At 39.8% G+C, this 18,706-nt stretch overlaps 1 protein-coding gene across 5 annotated transcripts in view; it reads left to right on the top strand.

The window, feature by feature from the left end:
• The window catches only part of CCDC126 (coiled-coil domain containing 126), an 81,050-nt gene that overhangs the window by 43,331 nt on the left and 19,013 nt on the right, over positions 1 to 18,706 (top strand). For 4 of the 5 annotated variants that reach the window (XM_081800428.1, XM_081800426.1, XM_081800424.1 and 1 more), the window contains one exon: positions 7,480 to 7,866. In XM_081800428.1, the coding sequence (XP_081656554.1) occupies positions 7,632 to 7,866 (235 nt within the window). In that variant the 5' untranslated portion in view covers positions 7,480 to 7,631. Of the gene's footprint in view, positions 1 to 3,559; positions 4,081 to 7,479; positions 7,867 to 18,706 lie in introns of those variants that run through there. The other variant, XM_081800429.1, reaches the window with a different exon arrangement.

Genomic DNA, 18,706 nt, shown 5'->3' with positions numbered 1-18,706 from the left:
CCTAATGATTAGTAATTTGAGCATCTTTTCATGTGCTTATTATTCATTTGCATATCTCCTTTGAGAACCATTGGAATTGTGACTATTCAGATTGTGACCTGTTTTTATTTATTTATTTTTATTTTTTTTAAAGATTTTATTTATTTATTTGAGAGAGAGAATGAGAGAGAACACATGAAAGGGGATAGGGTCAGAGGGCAAAGCAGACTCCCTGCCGAGCAGGGAGCCCGATGCGGGACTCGATCCAGGGACTCCAGGATCATGACCTGAGCCGAAGGCAGTCGCTTAACCAACTGAGCCACCCAGGCGCCCTGTGACCTGTTTTTAAAAGAACATTTTGGCTGCTCTGAGGACAGTGGCTTGAAGTGGGGTTGGAGAGGAATCTGGGAAACTACTTGAGAAACAGTGGCAGGAATCCAATTGGAGATGATGATACTTGGACCACACTCCTTTGCCTCTTCAGATCTAGTGCTCTACAGACAACTTCATTTTAAATGTGTCTCCTCTCCTTCATTCTTCTGCTTTTGGGCCATATACACTCTTAATTCCTTTTGTAATCTCTGCAGTTGCCTAAGAACTTTCCCCTGGGGATCCTAAAAATATTTATGAGTCTATCTTAGGTCAAAATAATGATGATGATTTTGTTTTTGCCTTTATTTAAGAGATTTTATTTATTTGAGAGAGAGCAAGTGAGAGAGAGAGCGCCCCTTGTTTTTGCCGTTAAAAACTACTTGGGCCAAATATGAAGTTTGATTTTTTAGACATTAGTAGACAGTTAATATGGTGGCCTAGAAGTTGGGATGAAAAAGTTTTCAGGGCGCCTGGGTGGCTCAGTCGTTAAGTGTCTGCCTTCGGCTCAGGTCATGATCCCAGGGTCCTGGGATTGAGCCCCACATCAGGCTCCCTGCTCCACAGGAAGCTTGCTTCTCCCTCTCCCACTCCACTGTTTGTGTTCCCTCTCACTGTGTCTCTCTCTGTCAAATAAATAAATAACATCTTTAAAAAAAAAAGTTTTCAGATTGTACACTATTTTGGTTGAGAAAGGACTCTGATAAATACTGTGCTCAATTGTAGCCTGTTTTTTTCCTCCCCTTTACCCCTTCCTGTTCAGGGTCGTTATAGGTAGGTCCAAGTAAGAAGCCTCTGTCACACCTGATGCACTGACTTGTAACATTGAATTTAGTGGTCCTACTTGGAGCTCTCATTGCTGCTTTATGAAGAAATTTGAGATTTGGAGAGTGGTTCTCATTCTTTGCTGCACATTGAAATAACCTAGGGTTCCTTTTTTTTTTTTTTTTAAGATATTTATTTATTTATTGAGAGAGAGAAAGAGCACAAGAGAGTGTAAGAGAGTGGCAGGGGGAGAGGGAGAAACAGGCTTCCTGCTGAGCAGGGTGATCCCAGGACTCTGGAATCATGACCTGAGCAGAAGGCTGATGCTTAACCGACTGAGCCACCCAGGTGCTCCTAACCTAGGGCTCTTAAAAACCAAATCCAACCCAACCCAACCCAACCCAACCCAACCCAAACCCAACCCAACCCAACCCAACCCAACCCAAACCCAACCCAACCCAACCCAACCCAACCCAACCCAACCCAACCCAAACCAAACCCATCCTATCCCATCCCATCCCATCCCATCCCACATCCCATCCCATCCCATCCCATCCCACCCCACATCCCATCTCATCCCACATCCCATCCCATCCCATCCCATCGACATTTAATTTAATTGGTATGGGGTGTGACCTGGCATGGGGATTTGTAGAAAACTGTCCAGGTGATTTTAATGTAAAACATTATGAGAAGAGACCCAAAGGCATAATTGTATCCTTTTGGGAATCTTAGTCACCTCTACTGGGCTTGCTTGGAATTACTTGTGGAAATGAACCCTTAGGGAGGAGCAAGATGGCAGAGGGGTAGGAGACCTAAATTTTATCTGGTCCCAGGAATTCAGCTAGATAGGGATCAAACCATTTTGAACACCTACGAACTCAACAGGAGATTGAAGAAAAGAATAGCAGCAACTCTGAACAGAAAAGCAACCACTTTCTGGAAGGTCAACTCAAATCAAAACATACTCTTGGGTTAATGCCCAGGTTATCCTGGTTGGGAACAAATGTGACATGGAAGACGAGTGGGTCATCTCAACAGAGAGAAGCCAACATTTAGGAGAACAGCTTGGGTTTGAATTTTTTGAAACAAGTGCCAAGGATAACATTAATGTCAAGCAGACATTTGAGCGTCTTGTGGATATCATCTGCAACAAAATATCCGAGAGTTTGGAGACGGATCCGGCCATCACTGCTGCCAAGCAGAACAAAAGACTCAAGGAAAGCCCTCCTCTGCCATAGCCCAATTGTGGCTGTTAATGTCCTCTCCCCACACACAGGCAGCTTGAGGGGGCACATCACCAACAAACAGCATTTGTAAATGGTTGATTAACCTTCATTTCTACTGCCTAGTAATTATTTGAGGGAATCTTTGATGTCAATGGCTCATACACGCATTCAATTAATGGGAGATTTCCTGTGTTAATACGTGGCAAATATGTGATCTCAACTTTGTAAGGACTATCCATCTATAAACATCTAGTATTTGCATGTTAAAAAAAAAAAAGAAAAAAGAAATGAACCCTTAGAATAGTTTTCAGGCCTTCTTGGGTTGCTTCAGAGAACCCTCATGGGCCTTTGAACTGCTCAGCCCTATGTCAGGTATTAGCTGGCTCCAGGCCATCTTTTTAACTTGGAAAGGCTCCAGGGTGCCTTTTCTCCTTAATAGCTCTCACACTCACTTTATTCCTTGGTGTCATTTTGTAGTTTCCTAGTGTAGAGTGGGATAATGGCTCCCAACTTCTCACAGGCCATCTTTTTAACTTGGAGAAGGCTCCAGGGTGTCTTTTCTCCTTAATAGCTCTCACACTCACTTTATTCCTTGGTGTCATTTTGTAGTTTCCTAGTGTAGAGTGGGATAATGGCTCACAACTTCTCACCTCTTTGCTATTCTTAAAGACACCCTTTTCATGTAAAATGTTTAACTTCTTTGGGCACCTGGGAGGCTCAGTTCGTTAAACTTGATTTTGGCTCAGGTCACAATCCAGGGTCTTGAGATGGAGCCCCAGGTCAGGCTCCATGCTCAGTGGGGAGTCTGCTTGAGGATTCCTTTCCTCTGCCTCTTCCCACTGTGTGTGTGTGTGCGTGTGTGTGTGTGTACACTCTCAAATAAATCTTAAAAAAATTTTTAACTTATTACTATAGAAAAACGTGTAACAAACACAAGCAAGTTACAAAGCATATGAGTATTTTACTGTAGTAGTCCCTATAAAGCTTCCTGACCTCTCTGAGATGGGCTGCTTTAGTTGAGGGCAGTGGTGAGCCAGACACATTCCATGGAGAGTCAAGGCTATGAAGACCTTTCTTTTCTTTTTTTTTTCCTTTTTTTTTTTTTTTAAGATTTTACTTATTTGAGAGAGAGAGAGAGAGAGCACACAAGCAGGGGGCGTGGCCGAGGGAGAGGGAGAAGCACGCTCAAAGCTGATCAGGGAGCCAATGGAGGGCTTGATCCCAGGACTCTGGTATCATGACCTGAGTGGAAGGCAGAGGCTAAACCGACTCAGCCACCCAGGCGCCTGTATGAAGACCTTCATATAGGCCCGTTTTCTGAATTTAATAGTTAGCTAGTATACAGTCAGTATAGAGCAATAAGGGGCTCTTTATCTTTGGGCCCCCACCCTGAGAAACACTAGGTTTAAACTAGGCTTTCTTGTTCCTTGGGATTTATTACTTTGGGGGCATATCCTCCTTAGCTAAGTTTCTGCCCTGTCCACTATCAGGGTGTTTTCTCTCAGTGTCTGGTGTTCATACTGCCGCTCACTCTTTAAGCAAAGTTCATGGTTAAGTTTGTACCGGAGGAGGAGCAAGATGGCGGAGGAGTAGGAGACCTGGATTTTGTCTGGTCCCAGGAATAAAGCTGGATGCTGGATAGGGATCAAACCATTCTGAACACCTACAAACTCAACAGGAGATCGAAGAAAAGAATAGCAACAACTCTCTGAACAGAAAAGCGACCACTTTCTGGAAGGTGAGGAGCTCAGAGAGGTGAAGCAGTGGTCACACCTGCTTCTTACATTGGACATGATCCTGGCACTTTGGTCCCAGATAGCATTACCATGAAGTTCCATTAAACCCAAAATAATAAAATCCTGAACTGAAAAAAAAAAAAGTTTGTACCTAGTTGGAGGGACTTGTACCTAGTTGGAAGGACTTGTACAGCTTGTACCTAGTTGGAAGGACTTTACCTGTTAGAGCTTACACTCCCTGTGTTTGACTCTCAACCCCACCTCTCTCCCTGGATCTCCTGTTCCCCGTCTAATGCCGTTATAGTCTTGGGATTTGTCACTTTGGTGGAGTTCTCTAAAACCTATCAGTTCTAGTAGGGCTGGGTTTAAGGACCTTTTGTAAAAGAAAGGACAGACCCTGAATGGAAATAGAGATTCTGAACTTGTAGGCTTGTAGCTTTTGCCAAGTTCAGGCAAGTGAGGTCTGTGGCCGAGGTAAAACTCTTAGGCAGGTTAACCACCTCTCTAAGCTTTCATGTGGTCTTTTTTTTTTTTTTTTTTTAATGTGGTCATCTTTAACGTGAGAATAACAACATCTTTCTTTTGAGGCTATTGCAAAAAAAGAATGAAATAGCTGTTGTGGAGTGTTTCCTTCCACCATAGGAGCTCAGTGGTTGCTCATGGCTGCAGTTTCTGCTGTTGCTATTTTATTGCCGTTGCTGCAAAAGAGTGGCGTGGGTTCAGGGCCTGAGCTTTGAATCCTCTCTCTACCACTATCCATTTGTATGACCTTGGACAAATTATTTAACTTCTCTTTGCCTCAGTTTTTTTCACCTAAGTGAGAACATTATTAATGTGGGAGTTGTGAAGGTATAATGAATTAAATCATATAAGGAGCTTAGAGCAGAATTTGGTATGAAGTAAGTGATTGTAGTAAGGCTGTTATTTAACTGAAGTACCCTCTTTGCCTCTGGTTTTGGCTTTGGATATGTATAGCGACCTAAAACCTGTCATTTTAACCTTTATTTGCCAAAACACCTAGGAGTCTATGTTCTTAATTCTCCAGTGATGTCACTTTTCTGGTTTTGTTGTCATGCCAGCTTTAGAAGCCTGTTGTGACTGCTTCAGAGCAGATACCCAGTTGGTCCTTCTACTGGGTGCTGACACACCTACAGGTCAGACTTGAAAAGACATAGGAGCCAGTAAAGAAAGATCTCTAAAGAAGAATATATTTAATATATGTGTGTAAAGAAATTCTTTTATTTTATTTTGTTATTTTTTAAAGATGGTATTTATTTAACAGAGAGCGAGAGAGGGAACACAAACAGGGGGAGTGGGAGAGGGGAGAAGCAGGCTCCCCACCGAGCAGGGGGCCCGACGCGGGGCTCAATCCCAGGACCCTAGGATCATGACCTATGAGCTGAAGGCAGACGCTTAACCGACTGAGCCACCCAGGAACCCCAAAGAAATTACTTTAAAATTATCTTGGGCATCCAGAACTTGCACTTTCTTTTTTTTTTTTTTTTAAGATTTTATTTATTTGACAGACACAGCGCGAGAAGGAACACAAGCAGGGGGAGTGGGAGAGGGAGAAGCAGGCTTCCCGCGGAGCAGGGAGCCCGATGCGGGACTCGATCCCAGGACCCTGGGATCATGACCTGAGCCGAAGGCAGACGCTTAACGACTGAGCCACCCAGGCGCCCCAGAACTTGCACTTTCTGAACTCAAATGTAAAATCTGTAGAAAAAATATTAGGGTCATTTACTTGACTTTGTTAAGTAAAGTTTAGTAATCCAGTATTGATATTAATAGTAGAGTTTCAATAAGATCCGAAGAGATTTATTTTTTAGTATGGTAAGTAAATAAGGAGAAGTAGAAGAAAATTTGAAAAGGAGTTAATTCTTAATTTTTAATGCAGTTATTATTTTGCTATAGTAATTAATATGCCCAGTTAGTGGGGTAATCATGCTTATAGTGAGGTTTCGCAGGATGGGTACACTTCAACAAGAGAAGATGGGTGTTCTTCAAACCTTGGAGGCCCAGAATTTATTAGCAGTGTATCAGGGACTGGGGGGCCGGGTAGGAGGAAGAAAGAGTGGGAATTTTCTGAACTGGACAGGTGAATTGCCAGGGTAGAAGATCCCCTGCTTACACATATCTCAACATACACACATCTAGAGAAGTTTTGATTACAAAGTTTTGTATTTTGATTGTTTTTACATAAGATTATAACAGATACTCTTCATTTTTTATTATTTAAAAAAGATTTAAAAGCATCTGTGCTTTTAGAAAGCAAACTTTTAGGGCAGAACCATAATTTCCCTAGTGTCTAGCACTAGGGAAAGTGATTAAATGCTCTGCAGAGTTAGCCTTTACTGTATTCATTTTTAGACTTATTCTCAAACTTGATTTTATTAGTTTGGCTATGTGATTATACCCTATTAAGCGGATTAAAATCGGTATGTTTTATTTGCCCATACTGCAGGAAGTTAAAAAGTTCTTAAGGATTATTTTCATTAAGCTGTGAAATATACTTCTTGACTCTAGATGTATTTCCATGTAAAGAATTTTACTCCACTAGGTATAATTGAAGAGTTTTCTTCACTGGACACTTTGGTGATTCATATACATTATTATTTTCCAGGTCTTTCTAGATTCCATGATTGTCATCACCTTTATCTTTTTTTTAATTGAAGTATAATCTTTTTTTCCTTATATAATTTTCCCTTAAATTATAAAAGTACATTCCTGTATCATTTAAAATTTGGAATTGCAGATTTGGAAATACAGCAAAATTTTCTAAACTGTTTTAGCACTTCTCATTATGTCTGGCATAAATTTAGAAGTATAAACTTAAGAGTTTGTAACTTATTTTTCATCTTACGTTGGATGCTTAAGACGATCTTGTTGCCATTAGCAATATTTTCTAGTGACATTTTCAAATACTGTCACACTTATTTAATTGTGGGATTTTTTTTTTTTCTGATCAGGCATTTAATGACTTTCTAGTCTGTTTCACCTTTCCTCATTTTCTCACTTTCACTTTGGCATCTGCCTTTTTTTTTTTTAAAGGAAGAGGAGGAATAGGTTTTAGACATTTAGTTTGGAAAACTATATTTGGATAGTCTCCTATAAATCTTACTATATGTCCATAGTTTTAGTTACTAATGACAAGAAGTCATTCAGAGAATTTTGTGACCATGGTGGCATTTCAGTTAATTGACATTTATGTCCGGTTTAAATTTTTGAAGAGCAATGTAAATGAAACCTGGAAGCTTTAGTCATGGTGGAGAGAAAGTTGTCAAAGAAGATGATACAGTTTCAAATCACAACGATTTATAGAATCTCTTAAGTTTGTCATTGTCTAGTCTGTTAATGGTATAGCTTAAGACTAATCCCCTTTTCTCTTCTCAATTTTACAGAGTTAATTGAGAGTGGGAGGCAACCTTGCTGAAGATGAAGAATATACAGTATTAGAGGAGATTTTTTTTCTTTTTTCTTTCAAAAGTCTTGGTTGCTTGGTGGCTTACATCTAGTCACTACCCTTCAGTGGAGTGTATTTACTTCATCAGAAATGATTTTTACAATCTCAAGAAAAACCATGTCCCAGAAATTGAGTTTACTGTTGCTTGTATTTGGACTCATTTGGGGATTGATGTTACTGCACTATACTTTTCAACAACCAAGACATCAAAGCAGTGTCAAGTTACGTGAACAAATACTAGACTTAAGCAAAAGATATGTTAAAGCTCTAGCAGAGGAAAATAAGAACTCGGATGTTGAGAATGGCGCTTCTATGGCAGGATATGGTAAGATAATCATAGACTTGTCCTGGTTTTCTCCTCTTCAACCTGTCCCCATTTCAAGATAGTTATGGAAGGAAATCCAACTCGTTACTTCATGTATAGGTCTTTCCAAAGCAAATTTTTCTTGACTTTTTATTGCGAAAAATTTCAAATGTACTGAAAAACAGAAACAATGTGATAAATACCCATATATCTGTTGCCTAGATTTAACAGTTGTTAAAAATTGTTAAAAAATTTGTCTAATTTTTGAAGACCAGTTAAATTGTAGAAATTGTGACATTTCACTGCTAGATATTTCCATACGTATCTCTAAACAAATGACGTTTTTATACACAATTATAATTGCATTATAATAATACCTAGTTCATATTTACATTTATCTGTGCCAATGTATACCATCAATTATATAACATCTATCAATTCCTAAGAAGCAGCATTTGCCTTTATCTCCAATATTGTTTATTGCTATTCTCCCTTTCACATCATGGGTTCCTGCTGTGGTTTTGTTTGTTTTTGTTTTTTACTTTTTTAGATTTTGTTTATTTGAGAGAGAGAGAGCATGCATGAGTGGGGGTGGGGTTGGGGGGAGGGGCAAAGGGAGAGGGAGAAGCAGACTCCCCGCTGAGCAGGGACCCTGACACAGGACTTGATCCCAGGACCCTGAGCCGAAGGCAGATGCTTAACCAACTGAGCCACCCAGGTGCCCCTTCCTGCTTGTTTTAAGTTTTGTATGCATGCCATGTTCTCTCTTGCCTTCAACACTTAGAAAAAAGAGAGAAAGGAGAGGTAGAACACTTCGTATATGAGTGTGTGGGCATTTTCTCTATTTCAGCATTTTGTTTTTTTTTTAAGTTATACATGTATTTAAAGAATCAAAATGTGTTATGAGTCTGATAATAAAAAAGGGCAGTTCTTCCCACCTCCAACAGTCCTTAAATTTCCCATTCCTTAAAGCCAGCCATTTAAAATTATTTAATCTGATTTACTTGGTGATTACCTCCATATCTCTAAATAATATGCTCTATGAGGTTCTTCTTGATTTTTCCAATTATAGGAGTTATCTCTTAACTTCCCACTGTGCAAGGTGAGGGTTCAGCTTTCTTTTTTACCCAAAATTGCATCCCACCCACCCCAGGCTGATTTCACATACATGTCCTTCTAGTCCTGCCATTTTCCCAATATAATTTTGTTAGAACAATATGCAGTGTTTGCGTTGTTATGACTGTGTTAATGGTATTCATTACTGAGCTTTATTGTACACTATTACTTTTCCTTTCATGTACAACTTTATTTTCCCCTCTAGAATTAGTAAATACTGATTTTTGTTTCTTTGCCTAGTTTTCTACCCTGACTCCCCACAGTTGTTTAAGTCTCCTCCCAGTATATTCAGACATATTAGCTATTTCATCACATTCTTTATCTTGAAATCTTTCCTAGAGCCTTCTTTTTTTTTTTTTTTTTTTCCTAGAGCCTTCTGATCTGCTCTGGTTTGGACTATTTCTTCTCTAGGCTTGTGGTGATGAATTATTTGGGATCTTACTCCACAGTCATCCTGGAACTCCCTTTACCTCTCTTCTTTTGGATCTCCCATCCCCTAGAATCCTGTAGCTTCCTCTTTATTGGTGACTCCCACATTTTAGGGGAACAGATCCTTGTCGTTTCCTCAGAGAGGTATAAGAGAGGTCAAAGTTTTGACTCCTGGCATATCTGAAAAGATCTTTTTATTCCCCCTACCCTCATGCTTAATTGATAATTTGACTGAGTATAGAATCCTAGTTTGTAAATAGTTTTCGTTAGATTTTTAAAGTCTTTTTTTCTTTTTTTTCCCTCCTTGGCTTCCAGTGTTCTTTTTGAGAATCTAATGCTGTTGTGATTCTTTATTCTTTATATGTGACTTATTTTTTGGAAGTTTGTGAGATCTTTGTCCCATAGTACTGTTCTGAAGTTTTTCAAAATGATGTTCCTGTGTATAGATTTCGTTCATACATATGCTGGGACCTCAGTGGGCACTTTATTTTCCCCCCAATTTTAAAACTGTTTCTTTACTAGTACCTGATATCTAAGAGGTGTAACATTCATGACTCAGGATAATGATCATGCTCTGATGTGCCCTCCTTAATGCCCATCACCCAGTTACCATTTGTATGTCTTTGGAGAAATGTCTGTTCAGTGTCTTCAGCCCATTTCTTGATTGGATTATTTGTTCTTTGGGTGCTGAGTTTGATAAGTTCTTTACAGATTTTGGCTACTAGCCTTTTTTCTGATAAGATATTTGCAAATATCTTCTCTCATTCTGTTGGTTGTCTTGGTTTTGTCGACTGTTTCCTTTGCTGTCCAAACGCTTTTTATCTTGAGAAAGTCCCAATAGTTGATTTTTGCTTTTGTTTCCCTTGCGTTTGCCTTTGAAGATGTATCTTTAAAGCAACAAGAAGTTGCTGAAGCCGAGGTCACAGAGGTTGCTGCCTGTGTTCTCTAGGATTTTGATGGATTCCTGTCTCACATTTAGGTCTTTCATCCTTTTTGAGTCTATTTTTGTGTGTGGTGTAAGAAAATGGTCCAGTTTCATTCTGCATGTGGCTGTCCAGTTTTCCCAACACCATTTGTTGAAGAGACTGTCTTTTTTTCCATTGGATATTCTTTCCTGCTTTGCTGAAGGTTATTTGACCATAGAGTTGAGGGTCCATTTCTGGATTCTCTGTTCTGTTCCATTGGTCTATGTGTCTGTTTTTGTGCCAGTACCATACTGTATTGATGATTACAGCTTTTTTTTTTTTAAGATTTTATTTATTTTATTGAGGGAGAGGGGGGAGAGAGAGAGAGAGAGCAAGTGAGCGCACGCACAAGTTGTGGGGAGGGGCAAAGGAAGAGGGAGAAGCAGACTCCCCGCTGAGCGGGGACTCCAGCCCCCCCATGCTGGGCTTGATCCCAGGACTCTGGGATCATGACCTGAGCCAAAGGCAGATGCTTAACTGACTGAGCCATATAGGCGCCCCCGATTACAGCTTTGTAATATAGCTTGAAGTCCAGGTTTGTGATGCCACCAGCTTTGGTTTTCTTTTTCAACATTCCTTTGGCTATTCGGGGTCTTTTCTGGTTCCATACAAATTTTAGGATTATTTATTCCATTTGTTTGAAAAAAGTTCATGGTATTTTGATAGGGATTGCATTGAATGTATAGATTGCTCTAGGTAGCATAGACATTTTTATTTTATTTTATTTTATTTTTATTTATTTATTTGACAGAGAGAGACACAGCGAGAGAGGGAACACAAGCAGGGGGAGTGGGAGAGGGAGAAGCAGACTTCCCGCGGAGCAGGGAGCCCGATGTGGGGCTCGATCCCAGGACCCTGGGATTATGACCTGAGCCAAAGGCAGATGCTTAACGACTGAGCCACCCAGGCACCCCGGTAGCATAGACATTTTAACAATATTTGTTCTTCCAATCTATGAGGATGGAACGTTTTCACATTTCTTTGTGTCTTCCTCAATTTCATGAGTGTTCTATAGTTTTCTGAGTACAGATCCTTTGCCTCTTATTCCTAGGTATCTTATAGTTTTTGGGGACAATTGTAAATGGGATCGACTCCTTAATTTCTCCTTCTTGTGTCTCACTGTTAGTGTATAAAAATGCAACTGATTTTTGTCCATTGATTATATATCCTGCCACTTTGCTGAATTTCTGTATGAGTTCTAGCAATTTTGGGGTGGTCTTTTGGGTTTTCCACATAGAGTATCATGTCATCTGCAAAGAGTGAGAGTTTGACTTCTGTGCAGATTCAGATGCCTTTTATTTCTTTTTGTTGTCTGACTGCTACGGCTAGGACTTCTAGTACTTTGTTGAAGGGCAGTGATGATGGTGAACATTGCTACCATGTTCCTGACCTTAGGGGAAAAGCTCTCAGTTTTTCCCCATTGAAAATGATATTTGCTGTGGGCTTTTTGTACATGGCTTTTATGATATTGATGTATGTTCCCTCTATCCCTACACTGTGAAAAATTTTAATCAGGAAAGGATGCTGTACTTTGTCAGATGCTTTTTGTGCATCTTTTGAGAGGATCATATGGTTCTTGTCCTTTCTTTTATTTATGTTGTGTATCACATTCATTGATTTCCAGATGTTGAACCAACCTTGCAGCCCAGAAATAAATTCCACTCAGTCGTGGTGAATAATCCTTTTAATGTACTGTTGGATCCTATTGGCTAGTATCTTGGTGAGAATTTTTGTATCCATGTTCATCAGGGATATTGGTCTGTAATTCTCCTTTTTGATGGGGTCTTTGTGTGGTTTTAGGATCAAGGTAATGCTGGCCTCATAAAAAGAGTTTGGAAGTTTTCCTTCCATTTCTATTTTTTGAAACAGCTTCAGAAGAATAGGTATTCATTCTTCTTTAAATGTTTGGTAGAATCCCCCTGGGAAGCCATCTGGCCCTGGACTCTTGTTTGTCGGATATTTTTGACTACTGCTTCAATTTCTTTGCTGGTTATGGGTCTATTTAGGTTTTCTGTTTCTTACTGTTTCAGTTTTGGTAGTTTATGTGTCTCTAGGAATGCATCCATTTTTTCCAGATTGCCTAATTTGTTGGCATATAGTTGCTTATAATATGTTCTTATAATTGTTTGTATTTCGGGGCGCCTGGGTGGCTCAGTTGGTTAAGTGACTGCCTTCGGCTCAGGTCATGATCCTGGAGTCCCGGGATCGAGTCCCGCATCGGGCTCCCTGCTCGGCAGGGGGTCTGCTTTTCCCTCTGCCCTCTTCCCTCTCGTGCTCTCTGTCTCTCATTCTCTCTCTCTCAAATAAATAAATAAAATCTTAAAAAAAAAAAAAATAATTTTTTGTATTTCTTCCGGTGTTGGTTGTTCTCTTTCATTCATGATTTTATTTATTTGGGTCCTTTCTCTTTTCTTTTTATAATCCTGGCCAGGGGTTTATTGATCTGATTAATTCTTTCAAAGAAGCAGTTCATATTTCATTGATCTGTTCTACTCTTCTTTTTTTTTTTTTTTTTTTTAAGATTTTATTTATTTTTGACAGAGAGAGAGAGTGTACAAGCAGGGGAAGCAGCAGAGGGAGAGGGAGAAGCAGGCTCCTCGCTGAGCAGGGAGCCCGATACAGGGCTCAATCCCACGACCCTGGGATCATGACCTGAGCTGAAGGCAGATGCTTAACCATCTGAGCCACCCAGGCGCCCCTCTTCTACTCTTCTTTTGGTTTCTGTTTCATTGATTTCTACTCTGATCTTTATTATTTCTCTTCTCCTGCTGGGTTTAGGCTTTATTTGCTGTTCTTTCAACAGCTCCTTTAGGTGTAAGGTTAGGTTGTATTTCTTGTTTCTTGAGAAAGGCTTGTATTGCTGTATACTTCCCTCTTTGGACTACCTTTGCTACATCCCAAAGGTTCTGAACAGTTGTGTTTTCATTTTCACTTGTTTCCATGGATTTTTTAAATTCTTCCTTAATTTTCTGGTTGACCCATTTATTCTTTAGTAGGATGCTCTTTAACCTCCAGGTATTTGAGTTCTTTTCAGATTTCTTCATGTGATTGAGTTCAAGTTTCAAAGCATTATGGTCTGAAAATATGCAGGGAATGAATGATCCCAATCTTTTGGTACCTATTGAGACTGGATTTGTGACCCAGGATGTGATCTATTCTGGAGAATGTTCCATGTGCGCCCTCGAGAAGAATGTGTATTCTCTTGCTTTAGGATGTAATGCTTTGTATATATCTGTGAAGTCCATCTGGTCAAGTGTGTCATTCAAACCCCTTGTTTCCTTGTTGATCTTCAGCTTAGATGATCTGTCCATTGTAGTGAGTGGGGTGTTAAAGTCCCCTACTATTATTGTATTATTATCAATGTGTTTCTTTAATTTTGTTATTAATTGGCTTATATAATGGCTCATCCCATGTTAGGGGTGTAAATAATTATAATTCTTATGTCTTCTTTTTTTTAAATTTTATTTTTTAAATTTTTTAAAAAAGATTTTATTTATTCATTTGAGACACAGAGATAGAGAGAGCATGAGCAGGGGGAGAGGGAGAAGCAGACTCCCCACTGAGCCAGGAGCCCTATGTTGGGCTCGATCCCAGGACCCTAGGATCATGACCCTAGCCGAAGGCAGATGCTTAACCATCTGAGCCATCCGGGCACCCCAATTCTTAGATCTTCTTGTTGGATAGACCCTTTAAGTATGATATAGTGTCCTTCCTCATCTTTTATTACAGTCTTTGGTTTAAAGTCTAATTTGTCTGATATAAGGATTACCACCCAAGCTTTCTTTTGATGTCCATTAGCATGAGAAATGATATTCAGCCTCCTCGCTTTCAATCTGGAGGTGTCTTTGGGTCTAAAATGAGTCTCTTGCAGACAGCATATCAATGGGTCTTGCTTTTTTGTCCAATCTGATACCTTGTGTCTTTTGATTGGGGTATTTAACCCATTTATATTCAGAGTAACTATTTTTTTTTTTTAAAGATTTTTTATTTATTTATTTGAGAGAGAGAATGAGATAGAGAGAGAGAGCATGAGAGGGGAGCAGGTCAGAGGGAGAAGCAGACTCCCTGCCCAGCAGGGAGCCCGATGTGGGACTCGATCCCAGGACTCCAGGATCATGACCTGAGCCGAAGGCAGTCGCCTAACCAACTGAGCCACCCAGGCGCCCCAGAGTAACTATTGAAAGATCTGAATTTAGTGCCATTGTATTGCCTGTAAAGTGACTGTTACTTTATATTGCCTCTGTTCTTTCTGGTCTATGTTACTTTTGCACTCTTACTTTTGAACAACTTAAAGGATCCCCTTTAATATCCCCTTTAATATTTCTTGCATGGCTGGTTTATTGATCACAAAATTCTTTTAGTGTCTGTTTGTCCTGGAAGTTTTTTCTCTCTCCTCCTATTTTGAATGACAGCCATTCTGCGTAAAGTATTCTTGGCTGCATATTTTTCTCGTTTAGTACCCCGAATATATCATGCCAGTCCTTTCTGGCCTGCCAGGTCTCTGTGGATAGGTCTGCTGCCAGTCTAACGTTTCTGTCCTTATAGGTTACGGACCTCTTGTCCCAAGATGCTTTTAGGATTTTCTCTTGTCTCTGAGATTTGCAAGCTTCACTATTAGATGTTGAGGTGTTGACCTATTTTTATTGATTTTGAAGGAGGGGTTCCTCTGTGCCTTCTGGAATTGAATGCCTGATTCCTTCCCCAGATTAGGGATGTTCTCCACTATAATTTGCTCCAGTATACGTTCTGCCCTCCCCCCTCTTCTTCTGGGATCCCAATTATTCTAATATTGTTTTGCTTTATGGTATTGTTTATCTCTTGAATTCTTCCCTCATGATCCAGTAGTTATCTCTTTCTCAGTGTCTTTATTCTCCATCATTTTGTCTTCTATATCACTAATTCTCTCTTCTGCCTCATTTATTCTAGCAGTTAGAGCCTCCATTTTTTATCACATCTCATTAATAGCCTTTTTGATTTTGACTTTATTGGATTTTAGTTCTTTTATTTCTCCAGAAAGGGACTCTCTAGTGTTGTCTATGCTTTTTTTCAAGCCCAGCTAGTGTCTTTATAATCGTTATTCTGAACTCTAGTTCTGACATCTTACTTATATCCATACTGATTAGGTCCCTGGCAGTCAGTACTGCCTCTTGTTCTCTTTTTTTGAGGTGAGTTTTTCCATCTTGTCATTCTGTCCGGAGAAGAATAGATGAACGGGAGAATAAAATACTAAAATGGCAACGACCCCAGAGAAATATACATAAACAAATCAGAAGAGACCTTGCAGAAGGTGGTTGCTTTTCTATTTGTAGAACTGTAACAATTCTTTTTTTTTTTTTTAATTTTTTTTTTATTCTTATGTTAATCCCCATACATTACATCATTAGTTTTAGATGAAGTGTTCCATGAATTATTGTAGAACTGTAAGAATTCTATTCTTAGATCTCCAGTTGAGTTCACAGGTGTTTAGAATGATTTGATGGTTATCTAGCTGAATTCCTGGGACCAGCCAAAACTAAGGTCTCTTACTCCTCCTCCATCTTGGGCTCTCCTCAACAAGTCATGAATTTAAAATGGAGCTAAATCTAGTGAAAATTGAATCCTAAAGTACTTTTATCAAAATCCTGATGTATAACTAATTATGAATCACAACTCTTGTGCTTATTTCAAATAATTCTTTAAAATAAGTGGTTCTTTCTTCACTAATCTGTTTATTTACATGATGTGCTTATTCTTTCCAAAACTGGAACTCATTAGTTTGTGTAAGAATACTTAATATGTTATTTTTTTTTTTTTTTAAGATTTTATTTATTTGACAGAGAGAGAGAGCACAAGCAGGGGGAGCGGCAGGCAGAGGGAGAGGGAGAAGCAGACTCTTGGTGCTGAGCAGGGAGCTGGATGTGGGGCTCGAGCCCTGAACCCTGGGATCATGACCTGAGCCAAAGGCACACGCTTAACCGACTGAGCCACCCAGGCACCCCTAATGTGTTACCTTCTTAAGTTTCACTTTGATAAGTTAGTGTCTGATTTTCATAGAAGTATTCCCAACCCTGCTTTCTAGATCACTCAAAAGATTCTGAAGTTTGGGATCAAAATTTGTGCTGCATTCCTGATCCTTTAATGACATTGGTACAAATACTTGCCTTACTGCTTGCTTGTTAAAGGGAATTTATAGGTGATTCTAACATAGATAAAACAAGAATGTTGTTATGTAGATCCTGATTGGTAATTATTTCAGATCACAGCTTGAAAAACACAGCGCTTTATCTTTTGTGTCAGCAAAATCAGTTGTGCTGGAAAAGGATATTCCAGTGTTGTATTGCTGCACCCTAGGGAACATTTGGTTCCTGTCATCCAAAAAGTTGTTGATTTTAATACAGCTGTGTATCAGTGGCTGGTCCCAGGGTTCTGACACCAGCCCCAGTTATTCTAGGTAGTAGTGAAGATGAAAATCTTTGGAATGTCCCGGGTTCTGCCTGCCATGATTTTAGAGATGGGGAGACGGTAGCTTCAGTGGGTACTTTAAATCCTGAGACTTACGTCCTTTGATTTTGGGATATTTATCCTAAATTATTTGATTTTTTTTCCTCACCATTGTCTTTAACCTTTCTTATTGAAATTCTGTTTTTCAGTATTTGGGCCTCTGAACTGGTCCTCAAGTTCCTTTATTGACTCTCCTAGTTTTTATCTCTTTGTTTTTTTGCTTTATTTTTTGAGGTATTTACTCGACTTATTTTCAACTCTATGGAGTTTTTCATTTTCTCTAATATGTTAAATTTCTAAGAGCTTTTTTATGTCTCAAAGGTTATCAGTGATAGGTTTTCTGAAGTGTTTCTATGTTTCACCCAAATATATCTGGTGATCCTTAGTCTTTTGAAACTTTTTTATTTTTAATTATTTTAAATAATTTATTTATTTTACAGAGTTCAAGTGAGTGTGGGCGCAAGCTCTTGTGGAGAGTGGGGAAGAAGGGGAGGGTGGGAGGGAGAGGGACAAGCAGATTCTGTGCTGAGCGCAGAGCCCTTCGCGGGGCTCGATCCCACAATGCTGAGATCATGACCTGAGCTGAAATCAAGAGTTCGATGCCTAACTGAGCCATCTAGGCGCCCCAAGATTTTGTGTTTTTTAAGTAATCTCTACACCTAACTCAGGGTTCAAACTCGCAACCCTGAGATCAAGAGTCCTACATTTAGGGTGCCTGGGTGGCTCAGTCGGTTAAGTGTCTGCCTTCAGCTCTTGTTGTGATCCCAGGTTCCTGGGATCGAGCTCTGCATCAGGCTTCCTGCTCACTGGGGAGTCTGCTTCTTGCTCTTCTTCTCCCTCTGCCCCTCTCTCCTGCTTTGTGTTCTCTCTCTCTCTCCGTGTCAAGTAAATAAAATCTTAAGAAGAAAAAAAAAAAAGAGTCCCACACTCTACCTACTGAGCAAGCCAGGTACCCCTTAAACTTCTTTGAAGACCGACACACTAAAAGTTTGATAGGAAGTGTTGAGTTGGGGCACCTGGGTGGCTCAGTCGTTAAGCGTCTGCCTTCGGCTCAGGTCATGATCCCAGGGTTCTGGGATTAGGCCCCGCATTGGGCTCCCTGCTCAGCAGGAAGCCTGCTTCTCCCTCTCCCACTCCCCCTGCTTGTGTTCCTTCTCTCGCTGTGTGTCTCTCTCTGTCAAATAAATAAATAAAATCTTAAAAAAAAAACCCAAAAAACAAAGTGTTGAGTTGTTGGGTGGTATTCACTATAGGATGTTCTGGCTGGGACATTGCCTTGGTAGTATCCTTAATATTTGTAATGACTTCTGATACCAACTACCTGGAGTTAGGCCAGATTTCACAGGTTAAGGGCATAATCCTCCACAATACTGCCCTCACTTTACACATTAGCCACAAATTAGGATGTCCCAAGACCACTCTTAGATCTGACCAGTTGACTACAAATTTGAGTGTTCACACTACCCCCTGAGGTTCAGTAATGAACTAGATCACCTCAGAGAACTCTCTGAAAGCACTGTACTTACTATTATAGTTTTATTATAGCAAAAAGAAAAATCAGAACCAGCCATAGGGAGACACACAGGGCAGGGTCTGAGAGCATTCCAAATGCAAAGTTTCTGTTGTTTTCTCTCCATGGAATCAGTTTGCATTACTCCAGGGTGTGACCATATTAAGAGTATTGTTAATTAGGGAAGCTTACCTGGACTTCGTGTTCAGAATTTTTATTGGGGTTTTATTGTGTGAGTGTGATTTTTTTTTTTTTTTTTTTTTTAAAGGATTTCATTTAGGGACGCCTGAGTGGCTCAGTTGGTTAGCATCTGCCTTTGGCTCAGGTCATGATCCCAGGGTCCTGGGATTGAGTCCCACAT

Source organism: Leptonychotes weddellii, chromosome 12 (genome assembly GCF_054177405.1).
Source record: "Leptonychotes weddellii isolate Sample4059 chromosome 12, ASM5417740v2, whole genome shotgun sequence".
Lineage (NCBI taxonomy): Eukaryota > Metazoa > Chordata > Mammalia > Carnivora > Phocidae > Leptonychotes > Leptonychotes weddellii.
The sequence above is the reverse complement of the archived record's forward strand: the minus strand, read 5'-3'. Positions and strand labels throughout refer to the sequence as shown.